Source organism: Bombina bombina, chromosome 6, assembly GCF_027579735.1.
Source record: "Bombina bombina isolate aBomBom1 chromosome 6, aBomBom1.pri, whole genome shotgun sequence".
In the NCBI taxonomy this organism is placed as follows: domain Eukaryota; kingdom Metazoa; phylum Chordata; class Amphibia; order Anura; family Bombinatoridae; genus Bombina; species Bombina bombina.
In genome coordinates this window covers 82,705,383-82,730,923 of record NC_069504.1, presented here as the reverse complement: position 1 = coordinate 82,730,923, position 25,541 = coordinate 82,705,383, and the positions used below count along the sequence as shown (strand labels likewise).

Here is a 25,541-nt window from a genome sequence, read left to right as displayed (position 1 = left end):
ATACCAGCGTTAGAAAGATCCCATTGAAAAGATAGGATACGCAATTGACGTAATGGGATCTGCGGTATGGAAAAGTCGCGGCTGAAAAGTGAGCGTTAGACCCTTTAATCACTGACTCCAAATACCAGCGGGCGGCCAAAACAAGCGTTAGGAGCCTCTAACGCTGGTTTTCACGGCTACCGCCGAACTCTAAATCTAGGCCTGAGTTTCTACTTACACACAGTGATTTGTGCATGTGCAATTTTAAAATAGCTAATAAAAAAATATTAATTGTGCACCGCTAAACTGTCATACAAGAGAACGGATAACTGGACAAGAAGAAATCTGTGGGCGGGGCTTGGCAGCCTTTTTCAGATGCTAACAAATAATGATTATTTCAAAGTTTCATGTACTTCTTACAAGCTTATCGACGTGGAACCCAATGCAAGATGCTTGTCTGGTATGTAACAATAAGTAATAAACAATAAGTATTGGGTCTAGACTGTCACTTTAATACAAGGTACATACTCAAATTTCTAGCATACTTATGTTTGAGAGTTTGAGTTTCTGCCTCCAGGTAGCATGGAAAAAACACAATATTCAGGGGGCATGAAACACAACATTTTTCTTTCATGATAGAACATACAATTTTAAACAATTTTCCAGTTTACTTCTATTATCAAATTTGCTTCATTCTCTTGGCATCCTGTCTTGAAGGTACAGCAAAGCCCTACTGGGAGCTAGCTGAACACATGGAGTGAGCCAATGACATGAAGCATATATGTGTAGCCACCAATCAGTAGCTAGCAACCTGCAGTGCATTGCTGCTCTTGAACCTACCAATGCATGCTTTTCAACAAAGGATACCAAGAAGGCGAAGCAAAATATATACTAGAATTAGATTGGAAAGTTATTTCAAATTGCATGCTTCATCTGAATCATAAAAGTTTCATTTTGACTTTACTGTCCCTTTAAAGGGGATAAAAAAAAAAATCAAAATTAAACTTTCATGATTTTGAAACATATGATTTTGAAACCATGTGAAAAGCTATACAAGAACTCTGCCTAGAAATTCAAATGTATCAGATTGTGAGCCAGAATTTTAACCCCTTAAGGACCAGCGACGTACCCTGTATGTCACTGGCCTTTTTTTGGGACTTGATTTTTTTATAGTGCGGTCTTGCCACCAGCGTTGAGACTGCTCTATTCCAAAAAGCCTGCTGGAGGGAGGGCATTAAAAGCGTGTTCTTGCTAGACTTGTGCTATTATGTCCTGAAATAACCCTTAACAACCAGTGACATACAGGATACATTGTGGTCATTAAGGGGTTAAAGAGACGTTAAACACTTTGAGATTGTTATCTAAAGTGTTTAATTATATGTAGTAAAAAATGTTATACATTTGATTTTTTTTATGTCCCCTATTCCTGTAATCAATTTTCTGAAAAGTGTGGGCTTTCCAATTCTTGTTACAAGTGGAAGTGCAGACTAACAACTTAACACTGCTATATTCCACACAGTCATTGGTTGTTAACAACCAGTAACTTGTATAAAGCGGCTTCTAATTGGCCTCAGCAGATAAAGAAACCTAGGTTACAACATGGCAGCAGGTACTGTTTTATGGACACTAAACTTTACACTTATTTTTTCAATATTCAAACTAATACAATTTAAAAAAATGTGTCTGCCTCTCATTCTCAACTAATCTTTGAATATTTAATTCCATCTAGCACTTATTTAGTCTTTAAAGCCCCTTTATGATTTTACAAGTTTTTACTGCTTAAAGAAATAGGATAGGAAAAGCAAAATTATTTCTTTATTCCAAAATAATGTAAACTACTGATATGAAAATTAGATGATGAATTCAGAAGTTAAATGTTATGATAACATTATATAATTTACCCCATACTCTGTTCACTTACTTGTAAAAGAAATTGATATCAGGAATCTTCTTTAACAATGGAAATATATCAGGTTTAACACTTATTCCATTCAGGGAAGTCTCTACAGTAGCACCTGCATGGACAGAATATTTAAAAATTAGGAAAAGGAAGAATATTTAATTGGTCAGCCACATATCTAATGTTAAAGGGACGTGAAACACAATTTTCTTTCAAAATTCACATAGAGCGTACGATTTTAAACAACTTTCCAATTAACTTCTATGGGCCGATTTACCAATGTCAGACATCGCTGAATGCCGACAGCAAAAAAATTTGCCACGCGTGCACGGAGAGGGAGGGGGGAGGGGAGTTTACAAAAAAATGATCAGTCAGGGGGTGGGGGGGAAACTACACTACAGAACAAAATGAGAGAAAAAAAAACAAACAGTCAGTACCCAAGATGGACCCCAATAAGACAGAGGGGGAGGGTTAGAGAGCTGTTTGGGGGGGATCAGGGAGGTTGGGCGCTAAGGGGGATCCTACACAGCAGCATATGTAAATATGCTAAACAAAATTTTAAAAAAATTCAAAGATACCTTTTATTTTAGTACTGGCAGACTTTCTGCCAGTACTTAAGATGGCGGGAAAAATTGTGGGGTGGGGGAGGGAAGGCAGCTGTTTGGGAGGGTTCAGGGGGTGTGATGTATCAGGTGGGAGGATGATCTCTACACTAAAGCTAACAAACTACCTAATTAACCCCTTCACTGCTAGCCATAATACACGTGTGATGCGCATTGGCATTTAGTGGTCTAATTACCAAAAAGCAACGCCAAAGCAATATATGTCTGCTATTTCTGAACAAAGGGGATCCCAGAGAAGCATTGACAACCATTTTGCACAAGCTGTTTGTAAATAATTTCAGTGAGAAACCTAAAATTGTGAAAAATTTAACGTTTTTTTTTTATTTGATCGCATTTGGTGGTGAAATGGTGGCATGAAATATACCAAAATGGGCCTAGATCAATACTTGGGGTTGTCTGCTACACTACACGAAAGCGAAAATTAATCCTAGAAGCTCCCTAATTAACCCCTTCACTGCTGGGCATAATACACGTGTGGTGCACAGTGGCATTTAGCGGCCTTCTAATTACTAAAAAGCAAAGCCAAAGCCATATATGTCTGTTACTTATGAACAAAGGGATCCCAGAGAAGCATTTACAACCATTTATGCCATAATTGCACAAGTTGTTTGTAAATAATTTCAATGAGAAACCTAAAGTTTGTGAAAAAAATTGTGAAAAAGTGAACTTTTTTTTTTATTTGATCACATTTGGCGGTGAAATGGTGGCATGAAATACTTTGGGATGTCTTCTAAAAAAAATATATACATGTCAAGTGATATTCAGGGAATCCTGAAAGATATCAGTGTCCCAATGTAACTATCACTAATTTTGAAAAAAAAGTGGTTTGGAAATAGCAAAGTGCTACTTGTATTTATTGTCCTATAAATTGCAAAAAAAAGCAAAGAACATATAAACATTGGGTATTTATAATTTCAGGACAAAATTTTGAAACTATTTAGCATGGGTGTTTTTTGGTGGTTGTAGATGTGTAACAGATTTTGGGGGTCAAAGTTAGAAAAAGTGTGTTTTTTCCATTTTTTCCTCATATTTTATAAAAAAAATTATAGTAAATTATAAGATATGATAAAAAATAATGGTATCTTTAGAAAGTCCATTTAATGGCAAGAAAAACGGTATATAATATGTGTGGGTACAGTAAATGAGTATGAGAAAAATTACAGCTAAACACAAACACTGCAAAAATGTAAAAATAGCCTTGGTCCCAAACGGACAGAAAATGGAAAAGTGCTGTGGTCATTAAGGGGTTAAGCAGATAAAAACATGAAAAAACATTTATGCAATATTCATATTTTATAAAGATTTTAACAATGTATATATCGTAAATATTTCACATTTATTAATGCAAATATGTTATGTTGTATGAACGATGGGTGTTTGTTTTTCAACCATTTTTTTCTCTCCATTGACTTCTCTGGGGAATGCGAAAATGTGATCGCGTTATAGCAATCTCGGGTGTTAGGTTTTTTCTCAACTAAAATTTTACGCGCAACTTGTTATCTCGCTTTAAGTAGGTGGATCTTCAAAGAGCACTATATAAGACTGGAGATAATCTGATGCAGTGAAGTACAGAGTTCCAGAGATCAAAGAGGGCAATTTGGGGAGTATTTGAGAAATAACTGAGGAAAAATAGCTGGATGTGAAGTTCCTGAAAGCCTTATAGGTTAGGGTTAATAGTTTGACCTGTATTCTATAGTATATGTAAAGTCATTGCAGGAACTGACAGAATAAGGTAGCTTATGTGGATCAGAGACTTAGGTGGATAAGTCTAGTTAAAAACATTCAAGATAGATTGAAGGGTGGGCAGGATACATAGAAGTAGGTTGCAGATATCAATATGAGGCAAAATGAGAAAATGGATTAATATTTGGTAGAGTCTTGTAAGGCAGACAAAATCTAGATAAGTTGTGTAAGTGTGCACAGCAGGATTTGTGAAGTGAATACGAGTTCAGAGACCAGTGTGCTGGCCAAGGCAACAGACTTCAGTTTATGTTTTGAGTACAGAGAGATTGCAGATTAAGGATGTCTGTGAGAGGGGGGTATAAAAAGAAGTTTCGTTTTTGAAACATTGAGTTGAAGGTAGTGTGAAGACATCCAGGAGCAAATAGCAGAGACAGATTGTTACCTGAGTAAAGAGAGAGAGATAACAGGAGAAGACGATAGTGGTACTGGAACCCCAAGCAAGATACTGTATATACATTGTCCAAGGGTTGTGTCAGACTTTATAAATTCAGATTAAACCTGTATGCAAATGGAACTTGAAAAGGGACTTTAACTAAACACAGAAACCTGACAGATTTGTTAGGAGAGCTACTCCCACACAGAATAAAGATTTGAGCAAGAAGCTGTTGAGAGGAGACTTTGCTGAAACATCTTCCACAAAGTGTTGCCTGATGAGATGACGTTCCTCCTGTGCGAGATTACAGTGATCTGCCCATGTATGCTGTCTAACAACTAAGAAGTCATTAACCATCTAAGCTAATTATTGTCTAATGTATACTTATTGCTTTGTTTAGTAAACATTTACAATAAAAAGTGATCTGATTTCACAGTATTCTAAAAAGTGATCTGATTTCACAGTATTCTGGTGTTCTCTCTTTTGAGCACTAACAGGTACACTTGGTCCTCTCCCTGATGCAAAACAAGTAATGTATAACTGCATGAAAAACCATGAAAAAGGGTTTGATACTGGCTCTGCTAAACTGTGGTATGTTAGATAACTTTGCTACACCTCTTAAAGCAAAAAAGGAAATTGCATTTTTGAGCAGGTGTTAAATTACATTTCTATGGAAGGTAGCACCACACAATAGCGACATAGTGCTGCACAATAGCAACATAGCGCTGCACAATAGCGACATAGTGCTGCACAGTAGTGAAATAGCGCTAGCTGTGTCATCAGAACACAGTAGCAAAACAGTGCTAGCTGAGAACAGGGTAAAAGGGTATTACTGTACATGTGTGTATTTACAGATAGATAAAGATAGATAGATAGATAGATAGATAGACAGACAGACAGACAGACAGACAGACAGACAGAAACTAGATTTATATAGCGCCTTTCTCCCAGTGGGACTCAAATAGCTTTTTCAGTGCTCGCTCTTGGAATTAACCAAATCAGCAGCTGAATAGTAATAGTTGTTATTATTACCCAATTTAATGGTACTCATTTTATCGACCCCGGAAGGATGAAGGGCTGAGTTGGCCCTGCTGGGATTTGAACCTGTGACCTTTGGATATTTGAACAGGCTTTTGTAGTCAGGGCATTTTACCAACTGAGCTCCCTCACCAGCCTATGTATATATGTAATGTAATTGATTTTCAAGTACCATACTTTATACGTAGCAAAAATATAACTGACTTCCGTTATCTTGTAATAACTTGAGTTTGGTATTCCGTAGCTCACCCATTAAAGTCTGTATCAAAAAACACAAAAAGTTACACATCAGCTAAACTGGTTTTCATATTACCTAGGAAAGTGTCTGCGAGGCTGACAGACTGTGATGCTAAAGCCGTTCTGAAAGCTTTACTGTCTGACGGGATGATCGTAGACTGGCAGACAAAGGTCTTCACAAAATTTGTATAATCTTCTGATTCCGCCTCCATATCCTTCACCGTGACGTCAGTGATGTTGTCAGTACACACAGCCATCTTCTCCCCCTTAAATAAAACACATGATCTTTATCAGTTGGTGGACCAAAGAGCAAATTTTAGAGATATAATTAATCCTAGCAACAATATTTACTGTAATTACCTAAGTTATGCAACTGGTAACATTCTGTCTGGTAACATTGTGATATATTTGTGGTCTTTATTGTACAAGAAAAAACAAATACACATACAGACTTCTATCAGCACACATAAGAACATCAAATTAATAAAAATTCCCCCTTTTGTTCCAACACATATAATAATCAGTTTGTAGATGTGAAGGGCCAGATAAAATGTTTAAAGCGCCACAATGTACACATTGTATTATAGGTTTTATAAGTCTGTTTTATACTACATGTATATAATAGGTATATAAGGATCTAAAACATAATTTATGTAAGAACTTACCTGATAAATTCATTTCTTCCATATTGGCAAGAGTCCATGAGCTAGTGACGATTGGGATATACATTCCTACCAGGAGGGGCAAAGTTTCCCAAACCTCAAAATGCCTATAAATACACCCCTCACCACACCCACAATTCAGTTTAAAGAATAGCCAAGTAGTGGGGTGATAGAAAAAGGAGTAAAAAAGCATCAAAAAAGGAACTGGAAATATGATTGTGCTTTATACAAAAAAAAACATAACCACCATAAAAAGGGTGGGTCTCATGCACTCTTGCCAATATGAAAGAAATGAATTTATCAGGCAAGTTCTTAAAGTTTTCTTTCATGTAATTGGCCAGAGTCTATGAGCTAGTGGCATATGGGATAGTAATACCCAAGATGTGGTACTCCACAGAAGAGTCACTAGAGAGGGAGGGATAAAAATAAAAACAGCAATTTTCCGCTGAAAAAATTAAATCCACATAAAAAAAAAAAAAGTTTCTACCAAAAAAACTGCTTCCAAAGAGGCAAAAAACATCAAAGCGATAGAATTTAGTAAATGTATGCAAAGAAGACCAAGTTGCTGCTTTGTAAATCTGATCAACTGAAGCTTCATTCTTAAAAGCCCATGAAGTGGAAACTGATCTAGTAGAATGAGCTGTGATTCTCTGAGGTAGGGCCTGACCCGACTCCAAATAAGCCTGAAGAATCAAAAGCTTTAACCAGGATGCCAAGAAAATGGCAGAAGCTTTCTGACCTTTCCTAGGACCAGAAAAGACAACAAATAGACTTGAAGTCTTCCTGAAAACTTTAGTAGTTTCAACATAATATTTCAAAGCTCTTACAACATCTAGAGAATGTAAGGATCTCTCCAAAGAATTCTTAGGATTAGGACACAAAGAGGGAACAACAATTTCCCTATTAATGTTGTTAGAATTCACAACTTTAGGTAAAATCTTAAATGAAGTCCGCAAAACTGCCTTATCCTGATGGAAAATCAGAAAAGGAGACTTACAAGAAGGAGCAGATAACTCGGAAACTCTTCTAGCAGAAGAGATAGCCCAAAAGGAAACAACACTTTCCAAAAAAGTAGTTCTTTCCAAAATAATATCCAAAGAATGCATAGGCTCAAAAGGAGAAGCCTGTAAAGTCTTTAAAACCAAATTAAGAGGAGAGATTGATTTAATGACAGGCTTGATATGGACTAAAGCCTGCACAAAACAGTGAGTATCATGAAGCTTAGCAATCTTTCTGTGAAATAAAACAGAAAGAGCAGAGATTTGTCCCTTCAAGGAATTTGCAGACAAACCTTTATCCAAACCATCCTGAAGAAACTGTAAAATTCTAGGAATTCTAAAAGAATGCCAGGAGAATTTAGGAGAAGAACACCATGAAATATAAGTCTTCAAAACTCGATAATAAATCTTACTAGAAACAGATTTACGAGCCTGTAACATAGTATCAACCACCGAGTCAGAGAAACCTCTATGACTAAGCACTAGGCGTTCAAACACAATACCTTCAAATTTAACGATTTGAGATCCTGTTGGAAAAACGGTCCTTGAGACAGAAGGTCTGGTCTTAACGGAAGTGGCCAAGGTTGGCAACTGGACATCCGGACAAGATCCGCGTACCAAAACCTGTGAGGCCATGCTGGTGCTACCAGAAACACAATTGATTGTTCCATGATGATCTTGGAGATCACACTTGGAAGAAGAACTAGATGTGGAAAGATAAAAGCAGGTTGGTAAAACCAAGGAACTGTTTACGCGTCCACCAACTCCGCCTAAGGATCCCTGGACCTGGACAGGTACCTGGGAAGTTTCTTGTTTAGATGGGAGGCCATCAGATCTATTTCTGGAAGACCCCACATCTGAACAATCTGAAAAAACAGAATTTATGCGTAAATTATACATTTCTTTCTCCAGAAAGAAAGAGAGGTAGCAGTAGCTTTTTGTCCTCTCCTCTTACCAGAGTAAATGCCAAACAAAGATGAGGTTTGTCTAAAATCCTTTGTTGCATCTAAATAGAACTTTAAAGCACGGACTACATCTAAATTGTGTAACAAACGTTCCTTCTTTGAAACTGGAGTCAGACACAGTCATGGGTCTGTAAACAGGCTTGATTCTGACCAAAGCCTGTACAAAGCTTGTACATCTGGCACAGCTGCCAGGCGTTTGTGTAACAAAACAGATAAAGCAGAAATCTGTCCTTTTAGAGAACTCGCTGACAACCCTTTATCCAAACCCTCTTGGAGAAAGGAAAGAATCTTAGGAATTTTAATCTTACTCCAGGAGAATCCCTTAGATTCACACCAACAGATATATTTTTTTCCATATTTATGGTAAATCTTTCTAGTCACAGGTTTTCTGGTTTGGACCAGAGTATCTATCACTGAATTTGAAAACCCACGCTTGGATAAAATCAAGCGTTCAATTTCCAAGCAGTCAGCTGTAGAGAAACTAGATTTGGATATTCGAATGGACCTTGTACTAGAAGATCCTGTCTCAAAGGTAGCTTCCATGGTGGAGCCGATGACATATTCACCAGGTCTGCATACCAAGTCCTGCGTGGCCACGCAGGAGCTATCAGAATCACCGATGCCTTCTCCTGTTTGATCCTGGCTACGAGCCTGGGAAGGAGAGGAAACGGTGGAAACACATAAGCTAGGTTGAACGACCAAGGCGCCACTAATGCATCACTAGAGTCGCCTTGCGATCCCTGGATCTGGACCCGTAGCAAGGAACCTTGAAGTTCTGACGGGGACGCCATCAGATCCATGTCTGGAATGCCCCATAATTGAGTTAACTGGGCAAAGACCTCCGGGTGGAGTTCCCACTCCCCCGGATGGAAAGTCTGACGACTCAAATAATCCGCCTCCCAGTTGTCTACTCCTGGGATGTGAATTGCAGATAGGTGGCAGGAGTGATCCTCCGCCCATTTGATGATCTTGGATACCTCTCTCATCGCCAAGGAACTCTTTGTTCCTCCATGATGGTTGATGTAAGCTACAGTCTTCATGTTGTCCGACTGGAATCTTATGAATCCGGCCTTTGCTAGTTGAGGCCAAGCCTGGAGCGCATTGAATATCGCTCTCAGTTCCAGGATGTTTATCGGAAGAAGGGACTCCTCCCGAGACCATAGACCCTGAGCTTTCAGGGAGTCCCAGACCGCGTCCCAGCCTAATAGACTGGCGTCGGTCGTGACAATGATCCACTCTGGTCTGCGGAAACTCATTCCCTGGGACAGGTGATTCTGAGTCATCCACCAACGGAGTGATTCTCTGGTTACCTTATCTACTTGAATCTGAGGAGACAAGTCTGCATAGTCCCCATTCCACTGATTGAGCATGCACAGTTGTAATGGTCTTAGATAAATTCGAGCAAAATGAACTATGTCCATTGCTGCAACCATCAACCCTACTACTTCCATTCACTGAGCTATGGAAGGCTGCAGAATAGAGTGAAGAACTTGACAAGCGTTTAGAAGCTTTGACTTTCTGACCTCTGTCAGGAAGATCTTCATTTCTAAAGAATCTATTATTGTTCCCAAAAAGGAAACTCTTGTTGACGGAGACAGGGAACTCTTTTCTACGTTCACCTTCCACCCGTGAGATCTGAGAAAGGCTAGAACAATGTCTGTATGAGCCTTTGCCTTGGAAAGAGACGACGCTTGAATTAGAATGTCGTCTAGATAAGGTGCCACTGCAATGCCCCTCGGTCTTAGAACCGCTAGAAGGGACCCTAGCACCTTTGTGAAAATTCTGGGAGCAGTGGCTAAACCGAACAGAAGAGCCACGAACTGGTAATGTTTGTCCAGAAAGGCGAACCTTAGGAACTGATGATGATCTTTGTGGATAGGAATATGCAGGTACGCATCCTTTAAATCCACGGTAGTCATATATTGACCCTCCTGGATTGTCGGTAAAATTGTTCGAATGGTTTCCATTTTGAACGATGGAACTCTGAGAAATTTATTTAGAATTTTTAAATCCAGAATTGGTCTGAAAGTTCCCTCTTTTTTGGGAACTACAAACAGGTTTGAGTAAAACCCCTGACCTTGTTCCACTGTTGGAACTGGGTGTATCACTCCCATCTTTAACAGGTCTCTTACACAATGTAAGAATGCCTGTCTCTTTATCTGGTCTGAAGACAAGCGAGACATGTGGAACCTTCCCCTTGGAGGAAGTTCCTTGAATTCTAGAAGATAACCCTGAGAGACTATTTCTAGTGCCCAGGGATCCGGAACATCTCTTGCCCAAGCCTGAGCGAAGATAGAGAGTCTGCCCCCTACTAGATCCGGTCCCGGATCGGGGGCTACTCCTTCATGCTGTCTTGGTAGCAGCAGCAGGCTTCTTGGCCTGTTTACCCTTGTTCCAGCCTTGCATTGGTTTCCAAGCTGGCTTAGCCTGGGAAGCGTTACCCTCTTGTCTAGAGGCTGCTGAGTTAGGAGACGGTCCGTTCCTGAAGTTACGAAAGGAACGAAAATTGGACTTATTCTTAGCCTTAAAAGGCCTATCCTGTGGGAGGGCATGGCCCTTCCCCCCAGTGATGTCTGAAATAATCTCCTTCAATTCTGGCCCAAAAGGGTCTTACCTTTGAAAGGGATATTAAGCAATTTTGTCTTGGAAGATACATCCGCCGACCAAGATTTTAGCCAGAGCGCTCTGCGCGCCACAATTGCAAACCCTGAATTTTTCGACGCTAATCTCGCCAATTGCAAAGCGGCATCTAAAATAAAGGAATTAGCTAACTTAAGTGCGTGAATTCTGTCCATGACTTCCTCATATGGAGTCTCCATATTGAGCGACTTTTCTAGTTCATCGAACCAAAAACACGCCGCCGTAGTGACAGGAATAATGCACAAAATTGTTTGGAGGAGGAAACCTTGCTGAACAAAAATCTTTTTAAGCAAACCCTCCAATTTTTTATCCATAGGATCTTTGAAAGCACAATTGTCCTCAATGGGAATAGTCGTGCATTTGGCTAGCGCAGAAACTGCCCCCTCAACCTTAGGGACTGTTTGCCATGTGTCCTTCGTTGGGTCGACCATGGGGAACATTTTCTTAAATATAGGAGGTGGGACAAAAGGTATGCCTGGTTTCTCCCACTCCTTAGACACTATGTCCGCCACCTTTTTAGGTATCGGAAATGCATCAGGGTTGCACACGGGACCTCTAGGAATTTGTCCATTTTGCACAATTTTTCTGGGAATGACTAAAGAGTCACAATCATCCAGCGTAGTTAGTACCTCCTTAAGTAAAGGCGCGGAGATGCTCTAACTTAAATTTAAATGTCACAACATCAGGTTCTGCCTGTTGAGAAATTCTTCCTGAGTCAGAAATTTTCTCCCTCCGACAAACCCTCCCTCACTGCCAATTCTGACTGGGTGAGGTTATGACAGATAAATTATCGTCAGCGCACTCTTGCTCTACTGTATTTAAAACTGAGCAATCACGCTTTCTTTGAAATGCTGGCATTTTGGATAAAATATTAGCTATAGAATTATCCATTACAGCCGTTAATTGTTGCATAGTAACAAGCATTGGCGCGCTAGATGTACTAGGAATCGCCTGCGTGGGCATAACTGGTATTGACACAGAAGGAGAGGATGAAGAACTATCCCCACTACCCTTTCATTTGAGGAATCATCTTGGGCAACCTTATTAAATGTGACAGTACTGTCCTTACTTTGTCTGGACGCCATGGCACAATTATCACATACATTTGAAGGAGGGACCACCTTGGCCACCATACATACAGAACATGATCTATCTGAAGGTACAGACATGTTAGACAGGCTTATACAGGCTATTGATGCAATAAAACATAATTTATGTAAGAACTTACCTGATAAATTCATTTCTTTCATATTAGCAAGAGTCCCATGAGCTAGTGACGTATGGGATATACATTCCACCAGGAGGGGCAAAGTTTCCCAAACCTCAAAATGCCTATAAATACACCCCCTCACCACACCCACAATTCAGTTTAACGAATAGCCAAGAAGTGGGGTGATAAAAAGTGCGAAAGCATATAAAATAAGGAATTGGAATAATTGTGCTTTATACAAAATCATAACCACCACAAAAAAAAAGGGCGGGCCTCATGGACTCTTGCTAATATGAAAGAAATGAATTTATCAGGTAAGTTCTTACATAAATTATGTTTTCTTTCATGTAATTAGCAAGAGTCCATGAGCTAGTGACGTATGGGATTATGATTACCCAAGATGTGGATCTTTCCACACAAGAGTCACTAGAGAGGGAGGGATAAAATAAAGGACAGCCAATTCCTGCTGAAAATAATCCACACCCAAAATAAAGTTTAATGAAAAACATAAGCAGAAGATTCAAACTGAAACCGCTGCCTGAAGTACTTTTCTACCAAAAAACTGCTTCAGAAGAAGAAAATATATCAAAATGGTAGAATTTAGTAAAAGTATGCAAAGAGGACCAAGTTGCTGCTTTGCAAATCTGATCAACCGAAGCTTCATTCCTAAACGCCCAGGAAGTAGAAACTGACCTAGTAGAATGAGCTGTAATCCTCTGAGGCGGAGTTTTACCCGACTCAACATAGGCAAGATGAATTAAAGATTTCAACCAAGATGCCAAAGAAATGGCAGAAGCTTTCTGGCCTTTTCTAGCACCGGAAAAAATAACAAATAGACTAGAAGTCTTTCGGAAAGACTTAGTAGCTTCAACATAATATTTCAAAGCTCTAACAACATCCAAAGAATGCAACGATTTCTCCTTAGAATTCTTAGGATTAGGACATAATGAAGGAACCACAATTTCTCTACTAATGTTGTTGGAATTCACAACTTTAGGTAAAAATTCAAAGGAAGTTCGCAAACACCGCCTTATCCTGATGAAAAATCAGAAAAGGAGACTCACAAGAAAGAGCAGATAATTCAGAAACTCTTCTGGCAGAAGAGATGGCCAAAAGGAACAAAACTTTCCAAGAAAGTAATTTAATGTCCAATGAATGCATAGGTTCAAACGGAGGAGCTTGAAGAGCTCCCAGAACCAAATTCAAACTCCAAGGAGGAGAAATTGACTTAATGACAGGTTTTATATGAACCAAAGCTTGTACAAAACAATGAATATCAGGAAGAATAGCAATCTTTCTGTGAAAAAGAACAGAAAGAGCAGAGATTTGACCTTTCAAGGAACTTGCGGACAAACCCTTATCTAAACCATCCTGAAGAAACTGTAAAATTCTCGGTATTCTAAAAGAATGCCAAGAAAAATGATGAGAAAGACACCAAGAAATATAAGTCTTCCAGACTCTATAATATATCTCTCTAGATACAGATTTACGAGCCTGTAACATAGTATTAATCACAGAGTCAGAGAAACCTCTTTGACAAGAATCAAGCGTTCAATCTCCATACCTTTAAATTTAAGGATTTCAGATCCTGATGGAAAAAAGGACCTTGTGGACAGAAGGTCTGGTCTTAACGGAAGAGTCCACGGTTGGCAAGAGGCCATCCGGACAAGATCCGCATACCAAAACCTGTGAGGCCATGCCGGAGCTACCAGCAGAACAAACGAGCATTCCTTCAGAATCTTGGAGATTACTCTTGGAAGAAGAACTAGAGGCGGAAAGATATAAGCAGGATGATACTTCCAAGGAAGTGATAATGCATCCACTGCCTCCGCCTGAGGATCCCGGGATCTGGACAGATACCTGGGAAGTTTCTTGTTTAGATGAGACGCCATCAGATCTATTTCTGGAAGTTCCCACATTTGAACAATCTGAAGAAATACCTCTGGGTGAAGAGACCATTCGCCCGGATGCAACGTTTGGCGACTGAGATAATCCGCTTCCCAATTGTCTATACCTGGGATATGAACCGCAGAGATTAGACAGGAGCTGGATTCCGCCCAAACCAAAATTCGAGATACTTCTTTCATAGCCAGAGGACTGTGAGTCCCTCCTTGATGATTGATGTATGCCACAGTTGTGACATTATCTGTCTGAAAACAAATGAACGATTCTCTCTTCAGAAGAGGCCAAAACTGAAGAGCTCTGAAAATTGCACGGAGTTCCAAAATATTGATCGGTAATCTCACCTCTGAAAATTGCACGGACCACCTCCATCGGAGGCAAAGTTTGTAAAACTGCATTGTGGGTGTGGTGAGGGGTGTATTTATAGGCATTTTGAGGTTTGGGAAACTTTGCCCCTCCTGGTAGGAATGTATATCCCATACGTCACTAGCTCATGGACTCTTGCTAATTACATGAAAGAAAACCGTTTTTAAACAAAACCGTTACTGTCTCTTTAAATTTTAAACAGAGCACACTTTATTTCTAGATATGTGAAAAACTATGAAGGAAATATCCGATCTTTACCAAATTTGCACCCTAGTGTCTTAATGCCTTAAAAGTATTGCACCCCAATTTTCAAGATTGTAACCCCTTAAATGAGGAAACCGGAGCTGTTTAATCAATTAGCAACTTTAAAACCACTACAGTCCCAGCCACAGCGTTTGCTGCAACTTCACCTGTCCTTGGGGGTTATACGATACCAGAATAAGCCTTCCAGGAACGTTTTTAATGGCCACCAGACCCTCTCACATGAAGCTGCATGCACTGCATCCAAAAGAAACTGCGCAATTATGGCGCGAAAATGAGGCTCTGCCTACTAGAGTGAAAGGCCCTTCCTGACTGGAAAGGTGTCTAAACTACTGCCTGGCGCCTAAAAACGTTCCCCAATTTTCAGGTTTTGAAAAACACTTCAAACCTCATATAAATATTGAATAAAGCAATCGATTTAGCCCACAAGAGTGTCAACCAGTATATAGCCCATTAATAAGCCTTCATTCTGTTATGAGTCTAAGAAAATGGCTTACCGATCCCAAAGAGGGAAAATAACAGTCTTCTAGCATTACATAGTCTTGTTAGAAAATGGACTAGTCATACCTTGAGCAGAAAAGTCTGCAAACTGTTCCCCCCAACTGAAGTTCTCTGGGCTCAACAGTCCTGCGTGGGAACAGCAAATGATTTTAGTTACTGCTGCTAAAATCATACTCTTCTTTTAAACAGAACTCTTCATCCTTTTCTGTTTTAGAGTAAATAGTACAAACCGGCACTATTTTAAAATAACAAACTCTTGATAGAAGAATAAAAAACTACAACTAAACACCACATACTCTTCACCATCTCCGTGGAGATGCTACTTGTTCAGAGCGGCAAAGAGAATGACTGGGGTGCGGAGCCTGAGGAGGGGCTATATGGGCAGCTTTTGCTGTGCTCTTTGCCATTTTCTGTTGGGGAAGAGAATATTCCCACAAGTAAGGATGACGCCGTGGACCGGACACACCAATGTTGGAGAAAACACATCTGGATGGAGAGACCACTCCCCCGGATGTAAAGTCTGACGGCTGAGATAATCCGCTTCCCAGTTGTCTACACCTGGGATATGTACCGCAGAAATTAGACAAGAGCTGGATTCCGCCCAAGAAAGTATCCGAGATACTTCTTCCATAGCTAGGGGACTGTGAGTCCCACCCTGATGATTGACATATGCCACAGTTGTGATATTGTCTGTCTGAAAACAAATGAATGGTTCTCTCTTCAACAGAGGCCAAACCTGAAGAGCCCTGAAAATTTTCTAAAAGTTCTAAAATATTGCTTAGTAATCTCGCCTCTTGAGATTTCCAAACTTCTTGTGCTGTCAGAGATCCCCAGACAGCTCCCCAACCTGAAAGACTTGCATCTGTTGTGATTACAGTCCAGGTTGGATGAACAAAAGAGGCCCCATGAACTATACAATGGTGATCTAACCACCAAGTCAGAGAGAGTCGAACATTGGGATTTAAGGATATTTATTGTGATATCCTTGTATAATCCCTGCACCATTGATTCAGTATACAAAGCTGAAGAGGTCTCATATGAAAAAGAGCAAAGGGGATCGCGTCTGATGCTGCAGTCTTGAGACCTAAAACTTCCATGCACATAGCCACTGAAGGGAATGATTGAGACTGAAGGTTCCGACAAGCTGAAACCAATTTTATTTGTCTCTTGTTTGTTAGAGACAGAGTCATGGACACTGAATCTATCTGGAAACCTAAAAAGGTGACCCTTGTCTGAGGAATCAAGGAACTATTTGGTAAATTGATCCTCCAGCCATGTCTTTGAAGAAACAGCACTAGTTGATTCGTGTGAGATTCGGCAGAATGTAAAAACTGAGCTAGTACCAAGATATCATCCAAATAAGCAAACACCACAATACCCTTCTCTGATTACAGAGAGTAGGGCACCGAGAACCTTCGAAAAAATCTTGGAGCTTTCGCTAGGCCAAATGGAAGAGCGACAAATTGGTAATGCTTGTCTAGAAAAGAGAATCTCAGAAATCGATAGTGGTCTGGATGAATCTGAATATGAAGATATGCATCCTGTAAGTCTATCGTGGACATATAATGACCTTGCTGAACAAAAGGCAGAATAGTCCTTATAGTCACCATTTTGAAAGTTGGCACTCTTACAAAACGATTCAAAATTTTCAGGTCCAGAACTGGCCTGAATGAATCTTCTTCCTTTGGGACAATAAATAGATTTGAATAAAACCCCAGACCCTGTTCCTGAAACGGAACTGGTATGATTACCCCTGAAAGCTCTAGATCTGAAACCCACTTCAGAAAACCCTGAGCCTTCACCGGATTCGCTGGAACGTGAGAAAGAAATAATCTTTTCACAAGAGGTCTTACTCTGAATCCTATTCGATACCCTTGAGAGACAATACTCTGAATCCACTGATTTTGGACAGGATCTGCCCAAATGTCTTGGAAAAAATTTAATCTGCCCCCCACCAGCTGAACCTCGAATGAGGGCCGCACCCTTCATGCAGATTGGGGGCTGGCTTTGGTTTCCTAAAAGGCTTGGATTTATTCCAACTTGAAGAAAATTTCCAATTGGAACCAGATTCTTTGGGGGAAGGGTTGGCTTTCTGTTCATTATTCTGTCGAAAAGAACGAAAATAATTAGAAGCTTTAGATTTACCCTTAGATCTTTTATCCTGAGGCAAAAAAACTCCCTTTCCCCCAGTGACAGTTGAAATAATAGAATCCAACTGAGAACCAAATAAATTGTTACCTTGGAAAGTAAGAGATAGTAATCTAGACTTAGATACCATGTCAGCATTCCAATATTTGAGCCACAAAGCTCTTCTAGCTAAAATAGCTAAATACATAGATTTAATATCAATTTTGATGATATCAAAATAGCATCACAGATAAAATAATTAGCATGTTAAAGCAAGCGAACAATGCTAGACAAATCAGAATCTGTTTCCTGTTGCGCTAAGCTTTCCAACCAAAAAGTTGATGCAGCTACAACATCAGCCATAGATATAGCAGGCCTACGAATATAGCCAGAAAATAAATAAGCTTTCCTTAGATAAGATTCAAGTTTCCTATCTAAAGGATCCTTAAAAGAAGTACTATCTTCCAAAGGAATAGTAGTACAATTGGCAAGAGTAGAGAAAGCCCCATCAACTTTGGGGATTTTTTCCCAAAACTCTAATCTATCTGCTGGCAAAGGATACACTTTTTAAACCTAGAAGGAATAAAAGTACCAGGCCTATCCCATTCCTTTGAAATCATATCAGAAATCGCATAAGGAACTGGAAAAAACCTCTGGAGTAACCACAGGAGGTTTATAGACAGAATTTAAACGTTTACTAGTTTTAATATCAAGAGGACTAGATTCCTCAATATCCAAAGTAATCAACACCTCCTTTATCAAGGAACGTATATACTCCATCTTAAAGATATAAGTAGATTTGTCAGTGTCAATATCTGAGGTAGGATCTTCGGAATCAGACAGATTCTCAGAGGAGGATAATACAGTATGTTGTCAGTCATTTGAAATTTCATCAACTTTATGAGAAGTTTTAAAAGACCTTTTACGTTTATAAGAAGGCGGAATAGCAGACAAAGCCTTCTGAATTGCATCAGCAATCAAATCTTTTATATTCACAGGGATATCATGTACATTAGATGTTGAAGGAACAACAGGCATTGTACTAGCACTGATGGATACATTCTCTGTATGTAAAAGTTTATCATGACAACTGGTACATACTACAGCTGGAGATATAATCTCCACTAATTTACAACAGATACTCTTAGCTTTGGTAGAACTGTCATCAGGCAGCAGTATTCCATCAGTTGTTTCTGAGACAGGATCAGATTGAGACATTTTGCAAATGTAAGAGAAAAAGCAACAACATATAAAGCAAAATTATCAATTTCCTTATATGGCAGTTTCAGGAATGGGGAAAAAAAATGCAAACAGCATAGCCCTCTCAGCATAAAAAAGGCAGGAGGCATATAAGTGGGGTTTAAATAATTAAATTATTTGGCGCCAAGTGTGACGCACAACGCAAAATGAATTTTTTTGGCGCTAACAACATCTGGAAATGACGCAACTCGCGTCATGGCAGACGCAACCTTGTGCAAGGAAAACTGGCGTCAACTAAGACGCTGGAAATTACGAATTTGCGTCACTGAAAGTACCTTCGCGCCAAAAAAATTAAATTAATACATAAAGTGCCAAACCATAGCTGAGAGTGTCTTAAGTAATGAAAACATACTTACCGAAAGACACCCATCCACATATAGCAGATAGCCAAACCAGTACTGAAACAGTTATCAGTAGAGGTAATGGAATATGAGAGTATATCGTCGATCTGAAAAGGGAGGTAGGAGATGAATCTCTACGACCAATAACAGAGAACATTTGAAAAGATTTCCCGTGAGGAAAACCATAGAATCAATAGGTGATACTCCCTTCACATCCCTCTGACAAATACTGTACTCTGAGAGGAATCTGGCTTCAAAATACTGAGAAGCGCATATCAACCAAGAACATCAAGCACAAACTTACTTCACCACCTCCATAGGAGGCAAAGTTTGTAAAACTGAATTGTGGGTGTGGTGAGGGGTGTATTTATAGGCATTTTGAGGTTTGGGAAACTTTGCCACTCCTGGTAGGATTGTATATCCTATAGGTCACTAGCTCATGGACTCTTGCCAATTACATGAAAGAAAAGTAGATTTCTAAGCACTGACTAGAAGATCAAAAGACCATTGGGTGATTTACCATTATCCTCTCAGCCAGCAGTGACTCTACGGTTTCATTAAGATAAATATAACAATGTGTTTTGCACAAGTATAATCTGCAGCGCTACATTGCTCTCATTTGGGGGAGTGGGGAAATGTGATTCAGCACAAGAATATTTTTAAAAAAATACATTGATCACACTGACATTGATCACAAACAAATAGACCCCGGGTATAAAGGCCACTTTGGCTGTTTTCTGAGCTGGATTTCTTCTTGTCAAAGTGAAAAACACTAACATTTGTGCACATCTAGATCTTAGTGTGTTGCATATACACTCAGATTACAAGCACAAAACTGCAAGCATTATAACGCATTTAAGGGATATTAATGGGACAGTCAATTTAAAATGAAACTCATGATTCAGACAGAGCACACAATTTTAAACAACTTTCCAATTCACTTCTATTATCAGTCTTTTTATATGTACACTGTCTCAAGTACCAGCTCCTGAGCATGTGCAAAATTAAAAGAATATACAAATATGCATTTTGTGATTGGCTGGTGGAGGTCACATGATGCAGTGGGAAGGAAAATATAACTAACTGACATTTGTCAGAAAAAAATCTACTGCTCGTTTGAAATTCATTGTCTCTTTATTATGCATTTATGGATTATGATATTCTACTGTGTTCAGTGGTCCTTCAAACACTAAATAAATGTTATATGATGTTCAAAGCAAAGATGAGCCTGAGTATAATATGTAGATTTTTAAAATTACCTTAGGTGTTTAAATACTGAAACATATAAGTGTAAATTTTTACTGTCCATAAATCAATGGGCACGACCATTTTATAATCAATATGTCCTTCTCTGTTGAAGCCAGTTATAAATGGGTCATTAGAGTGTGCAGCAAATAACTGCATAGAATATAACAGTGTTTAGTCTGGAGTCGGCATGTTTACTTTTAGCAAGAATAGGGAAGCCCACAATTTTGAGTATTAAAACTACAGGGAAGGGGGCAACATACATAATGAAAGTATAACACAAGTATATTGAGGAAGAGCAGCCTGAGTGATCAAGGACATTTGTTTATATATTTATTGGACATTTGGTCATTTTATCACATTTTGAAGATATTCTTTTGGTGAGCACTTTAAAAAAAAAAAAATTATATTCACATTTTTTGTATTAATAGTGATTTACAATCATGGTTCATATATATTAAGGTGTGTGCATTTTTTTAGTACCAATATCTAATGTATCATGAATTCACACATTTGTGTGTTATGTTCTTGTGGTTTAATTGATTTTGAGAGCCCCCTTAATGTTATCTTATGTAGATAACAGCTTTTTCAGTGTTTTAAAGTTATTTTTACACATAATTAAAGGGATATGAAACCCAATTTTATTCTAATTTACTCCCATTATAAAATTTTCTTTGTTCTCTTGGAATATTTATTTGAAAAGCAGGAATGTAAGCTAAATATCGGCAACAATCAGCAAGCGCTACCCAGGGTTCTGAACCAAAATTGGTCAGGCTCCTAAGCTTACATTCCTGCTTTTTGAAATAAAGATAACAAGGGAACAAATACCAAGCTTAAAGGGTTTTGGTTTCAATAAGCAAAAATGGATATTCATTACACATGCCACAATTCTATTTTTCCATTGCATTTCTATAAAATATGACTTAATTGCATACATACCGCATTTCCACATAAACTGATGTTAAAAAGATGAAAGTATTTTGTCCCTTTAGATGTAAAACTGGGTCCATTAAGAACAGATTGTACACTGCTGAGGTTGTTGAAGTTGTAACTAAAGGTCTGGTTTTCGTGCGTATACAACAGGGAGCAATCGTTGTAGCAGTAAGTATGATCCTTTAAAATATATAAATAAAAAACAGTTATGGAATTCTAATGATTGAGCCACAAAGTACAGAATATGTTTAACTCTTCCGCATCCAAATACACACACACATATATATATATATATATATATATATATATATATATATATATATATACATATATACACACATACATACATATATACAGTGTATATATATATATATATATATATATATATATATACACACACATACATACAGTAGCTCACAAAAGTGAGTACACCCCTCACGTTTTTGTAAATATTTTATTATATCTTTTCATGTGACAACACTGAAGAAATGACACTTTTGCTACAATGTAAAGTAGTGAGTGTACAGCCTGTATAACAGTGTAAATTTGCTGTCCCCTCAAAATAACTCAACCCACAGCCATTAATGTCTAAACCGTTGGCAACAAAAGTGAGTACACCCCTAAGTGGAAATGTCCAAATTGTGCCCAAAGTGTCAATATTTTGTGTGGTCACCATTATTTCCAGCGCTGTCTTAACCCTCTTGGGCATGGAGTTCACCAGAGCTTCACAGGTTGCCACTGGAGTCCTCTTCCACTCCTCCATGACGACATCACTGAGCTGGTGGATGTTAGAGACCATGCCCTCCACCACCTTCCATTTGAGGATGCCCCACAGATGCTCAATAGGATTTAGTAATGGAGACTAGCTTGGCCAGTCCATTGCCTTTAACCTCAGCTTCTTTAGCAAGGCAGTGTTTATCTTGGAGGTGTGTTGGGGTCTTATCATGTTGGAATACTGTCCTGAGGCCCAGTCTCCGAAGGGAGAGGATCATGCTTTGCTTCAGTATGTCACAGTACATGTTGGCATTCATGGTTCCCTCAATGAACTGTAGTTCCCCAGTGCCGACAGTACTCATGCAGGCCCAGACCATGACACTCCCACCACCATGCTTGACTGTAGGCAACACACACTTCTCTTTGTCCTCCTCACCTGGTTGCTGCCGCACACGCTTAACACCATTTGAACCAAATAAGTTTATCTTGGTCTCATCGAACCACAGGATATGGTTCCAGTAATCCATGCCCTTAGTCTGCTTGTCTTCTCCAAACTGTTTGCGGGCTTTTTTGTGCATCATCTTTAGAAGAGGCTTCCTTCTGGGACGACAGCCATGCAAACCAATTTGATGCAGTGTGCGACGTATGGTCTGAGCACTGACAGGCTGACACCCCACCTCTTCTACCTCTGCAGCAATGCTGGCAGCACTCATATGCCTATATCCCAAAGACAACCTCTGGATATGACTCTGAGCATGTGCATTTAACTTCTTTGGTCGACCATGGCGAGGCCTGTTCTGAGTGAAACCTGTCCTGTGAAACCACTGTATGGTCTTGTCCACCGTGCTACAGCTCAGTTTCAGGGTCTTGGCAATCTTCTTATAGCCTAGGCCGTCTTTATGTAAGGCAACAATTCTTTTTTTCAGATTCTCAGAGAGTTCTTTGCAATGAGGTGCCATGTTGTACTTCCAGTGACCAGTATGAGAGAGTGTGAGAGTGATAACACCACATTTAACACACCTGCTCCCCATTCACACCTGAGATCTTGTAACACTAAAGAGTCACATGACACCGGGGAGGGAAAATGGCTAATTGGGCCCAATTTGGACATTTCCACTTAGGGGTGTACTCACTTTTGTTGCTAACAGTTTAGACCTTAATGGCTGTGTGTTGAGTTATTTTGAGGGGACAGAAAATTTACACTGTTATACAGGCTGTACACTCACTACTTTAAATTGTAGCAAAGTGTCATTTCTTCAGTGTTGTCAAATGAAAAGATATATAATTTACAAAACTGTGAGGAGTGTACTCACTTTTGTGAGATACTGTATATATATATATATATATATATATATATATATATATATATATTTATTAATGTCCCTTTAAGTTCTTACACATTAAAAGGGATATGAAAGTCAAAATTAAAAACGTTCATATTTAGGTGCGTGTAATTTAAAAAAAAAAAAACACTGCTGACTCACTGTGAAGGTGCAATGTTTGAAAATTAGTGCAAGGGCCCTCACAGGATATGTGAATATGCCGCTAAAAACATTAATAACTTTCACTAGAAGCATTTTTTGCTAATGGAAGTATATTGAAAAAATGCTATTATTTAAAACTGGAATACACCCATGCATATTTCAAAATTTGACTTTTCTATCCATTTAGGTTTTGACAAAGGAAACCATTGCAGAGAGGTACTACATCTAATGAAAGTCAGATCCCACCATACAGAATGTATTCTAGAAAAGAAGATTATACAATGCCCCACCTTGTTACTTCGGCTCCCAGAGCCACAAGGAATACAGGCCTCCCTGCCATACACCTGATGTGGGGACAGGTAAGTGTTGGTAGGACATTCCCTACAGATGTTGTTTTCTTTATCAATAAAGTGTCCGGCAGGACAAGGGACACAGGATGACCCGAACTGCTGAGGACCCATCACACAGGCACGGCAACTCGATGCTACTCCATCCAAAGCGTTGTTTGCCGATATTGAGTAAATTTTAACAATGTCATTAACAAAACGACGGCTCTGGAAAAAAAAGCAGACGTTTAGTGGATATATTATTTTTAACTGATTTTCCTGCAGCAAAAAAAAGTTTAACAAAAAAATTTCACCTCCTTTTCTCCATTTAACGACATTAGGTACAGTCTATGATCAGTAGCTCTGCATATGGACAACTATATATATTTATTTATTTTTTTCCATTTATTTTAACGTTGCACACTAATGCTGTGTACAATATTTCAAAATATGAAGTCATTGAGCAAATTGTTAGCATTAAATGATGAAAATATTTAACCCTCTACAACAATTTGTGAATTAGATTTTAGATCATTAGTGGAACTGGACTTTTAGCAAAAACTTTTTTTGGTTCTTTTATCTAAATCTCTGCAGAAGACAATAATTTAGGATCTCATGACAGAAATATGTGTGCGGGCTCTCTGCTTCTATCCGTTACTATGTCTGTTCCTCATAATTAGAGCTTAATAAATACTTTTTATTTTATACTATGTTGGGCTGTGCTGGAGGACTCTTATTGGTGTAATATTGATCTTCCTGAGCTTATCTCCTGGGCCCTGGCACACAACATTGTTTGGCTCCATCACTACAGCTAGGACAGTCAACAATAAGATTTTATTTATTTTTTTAAAGCTAGATAATGATTTTACTATCCAGAACCAACATTGTTATATTAATATACTTTATAACATTTTAACCTCTAAATTTCTGGCTGTTTCTAAGCCACTACAGACAACCTCTTATTACATGTTTTTTATTAGCTTTTCACAACAGGAGACTGCTATAGTCCATGTGGGCCATAAAGATAACATTGTGCTCACGCCTGTGGGTTGTGCACACCACAGCACTAATTGGCTAAATAGATAATAAAGTCATGTGATCAGGGGGCTGTATGCAGAGGCTTAGATACAAGGTAATCACAGAGGTAAAAAGTATATTAATATAACTGTTGGTTATGCAAAACTGGGGAATGGGTAATAAAGGGATTATCTATCTTTTTAAACAATAAAAATATTGGAGTTGACTGTCCCTTTAAGACATGTCAGCAGCAGATGTGTGCAGCGGAGTTGACATTTGAATATCATGTGAGAGGAAGCATTATTTGCTTAGAATGGTACTGCAATATTTTCTGGTATTAAACCTGGGGATTCCATGTGCTGGTATACAGTATAGCTGTGACCCCAACCTCCACCCCGCTAGCTTGTATTCAACCTTTGAGCACCTATTGAAGGATTTTGGTTTAGTAATAAAATATAAGCTTCTGTTTAAAAAATTTGCTAAAAAGCATCATGTTAAAAAAAAAAAAAAAAAAAAAAAAAAAATTGGCTTGAAAATTTCCACTAGTCCCGGAAAAGCAAGAAAATGCAGCGGACAAATAAAAAATATGTAATTCACTATAAAGTATATTTGTTAATGGATGGTCCAATTCAATGACTCATATATAGCTTTACAACTGTTCTATAACATATATATTGTCAGAATATATGTACTCTA

The 25,541-nt window shown here is 38.7% G+C and overlaps 1 protein-coding gene across 1 annotated transcript in view; it reads right to left on the bottom strand.

Annotated features, from left to right (window-relative positions):
- Positions 1-25,541, bottom strand: part of ELAPOR2 (endosome-lysosome associated apoptosis and autophagy regulator family member 2) — a 220,486-nt gene that overhangs the window by 28,404 nt on the left and 166,541 nt on the right. The window contains exons 14-17 of the mRNA XM_053716505.1: positions 23,793-24,056; positions 21,311-21,484; positions 5,970-6,159; positions 1,901-1,994 (exon numbers count right to left, since the gene is read on the bottom strand). Coding sequence (XP_053572480.1) covers positions 1,901-1,994; positions 5,970-6,159; positions 21,311-21,484; positions 23,793-24,056 — 722 coding nt within the window. The remainder of the gene's footprint in view (positions 1-1,900; positions 1,995-5,969; positions 6,160-21,310; positions 21,485-23,792; positions 24,057-25,541) is intronic.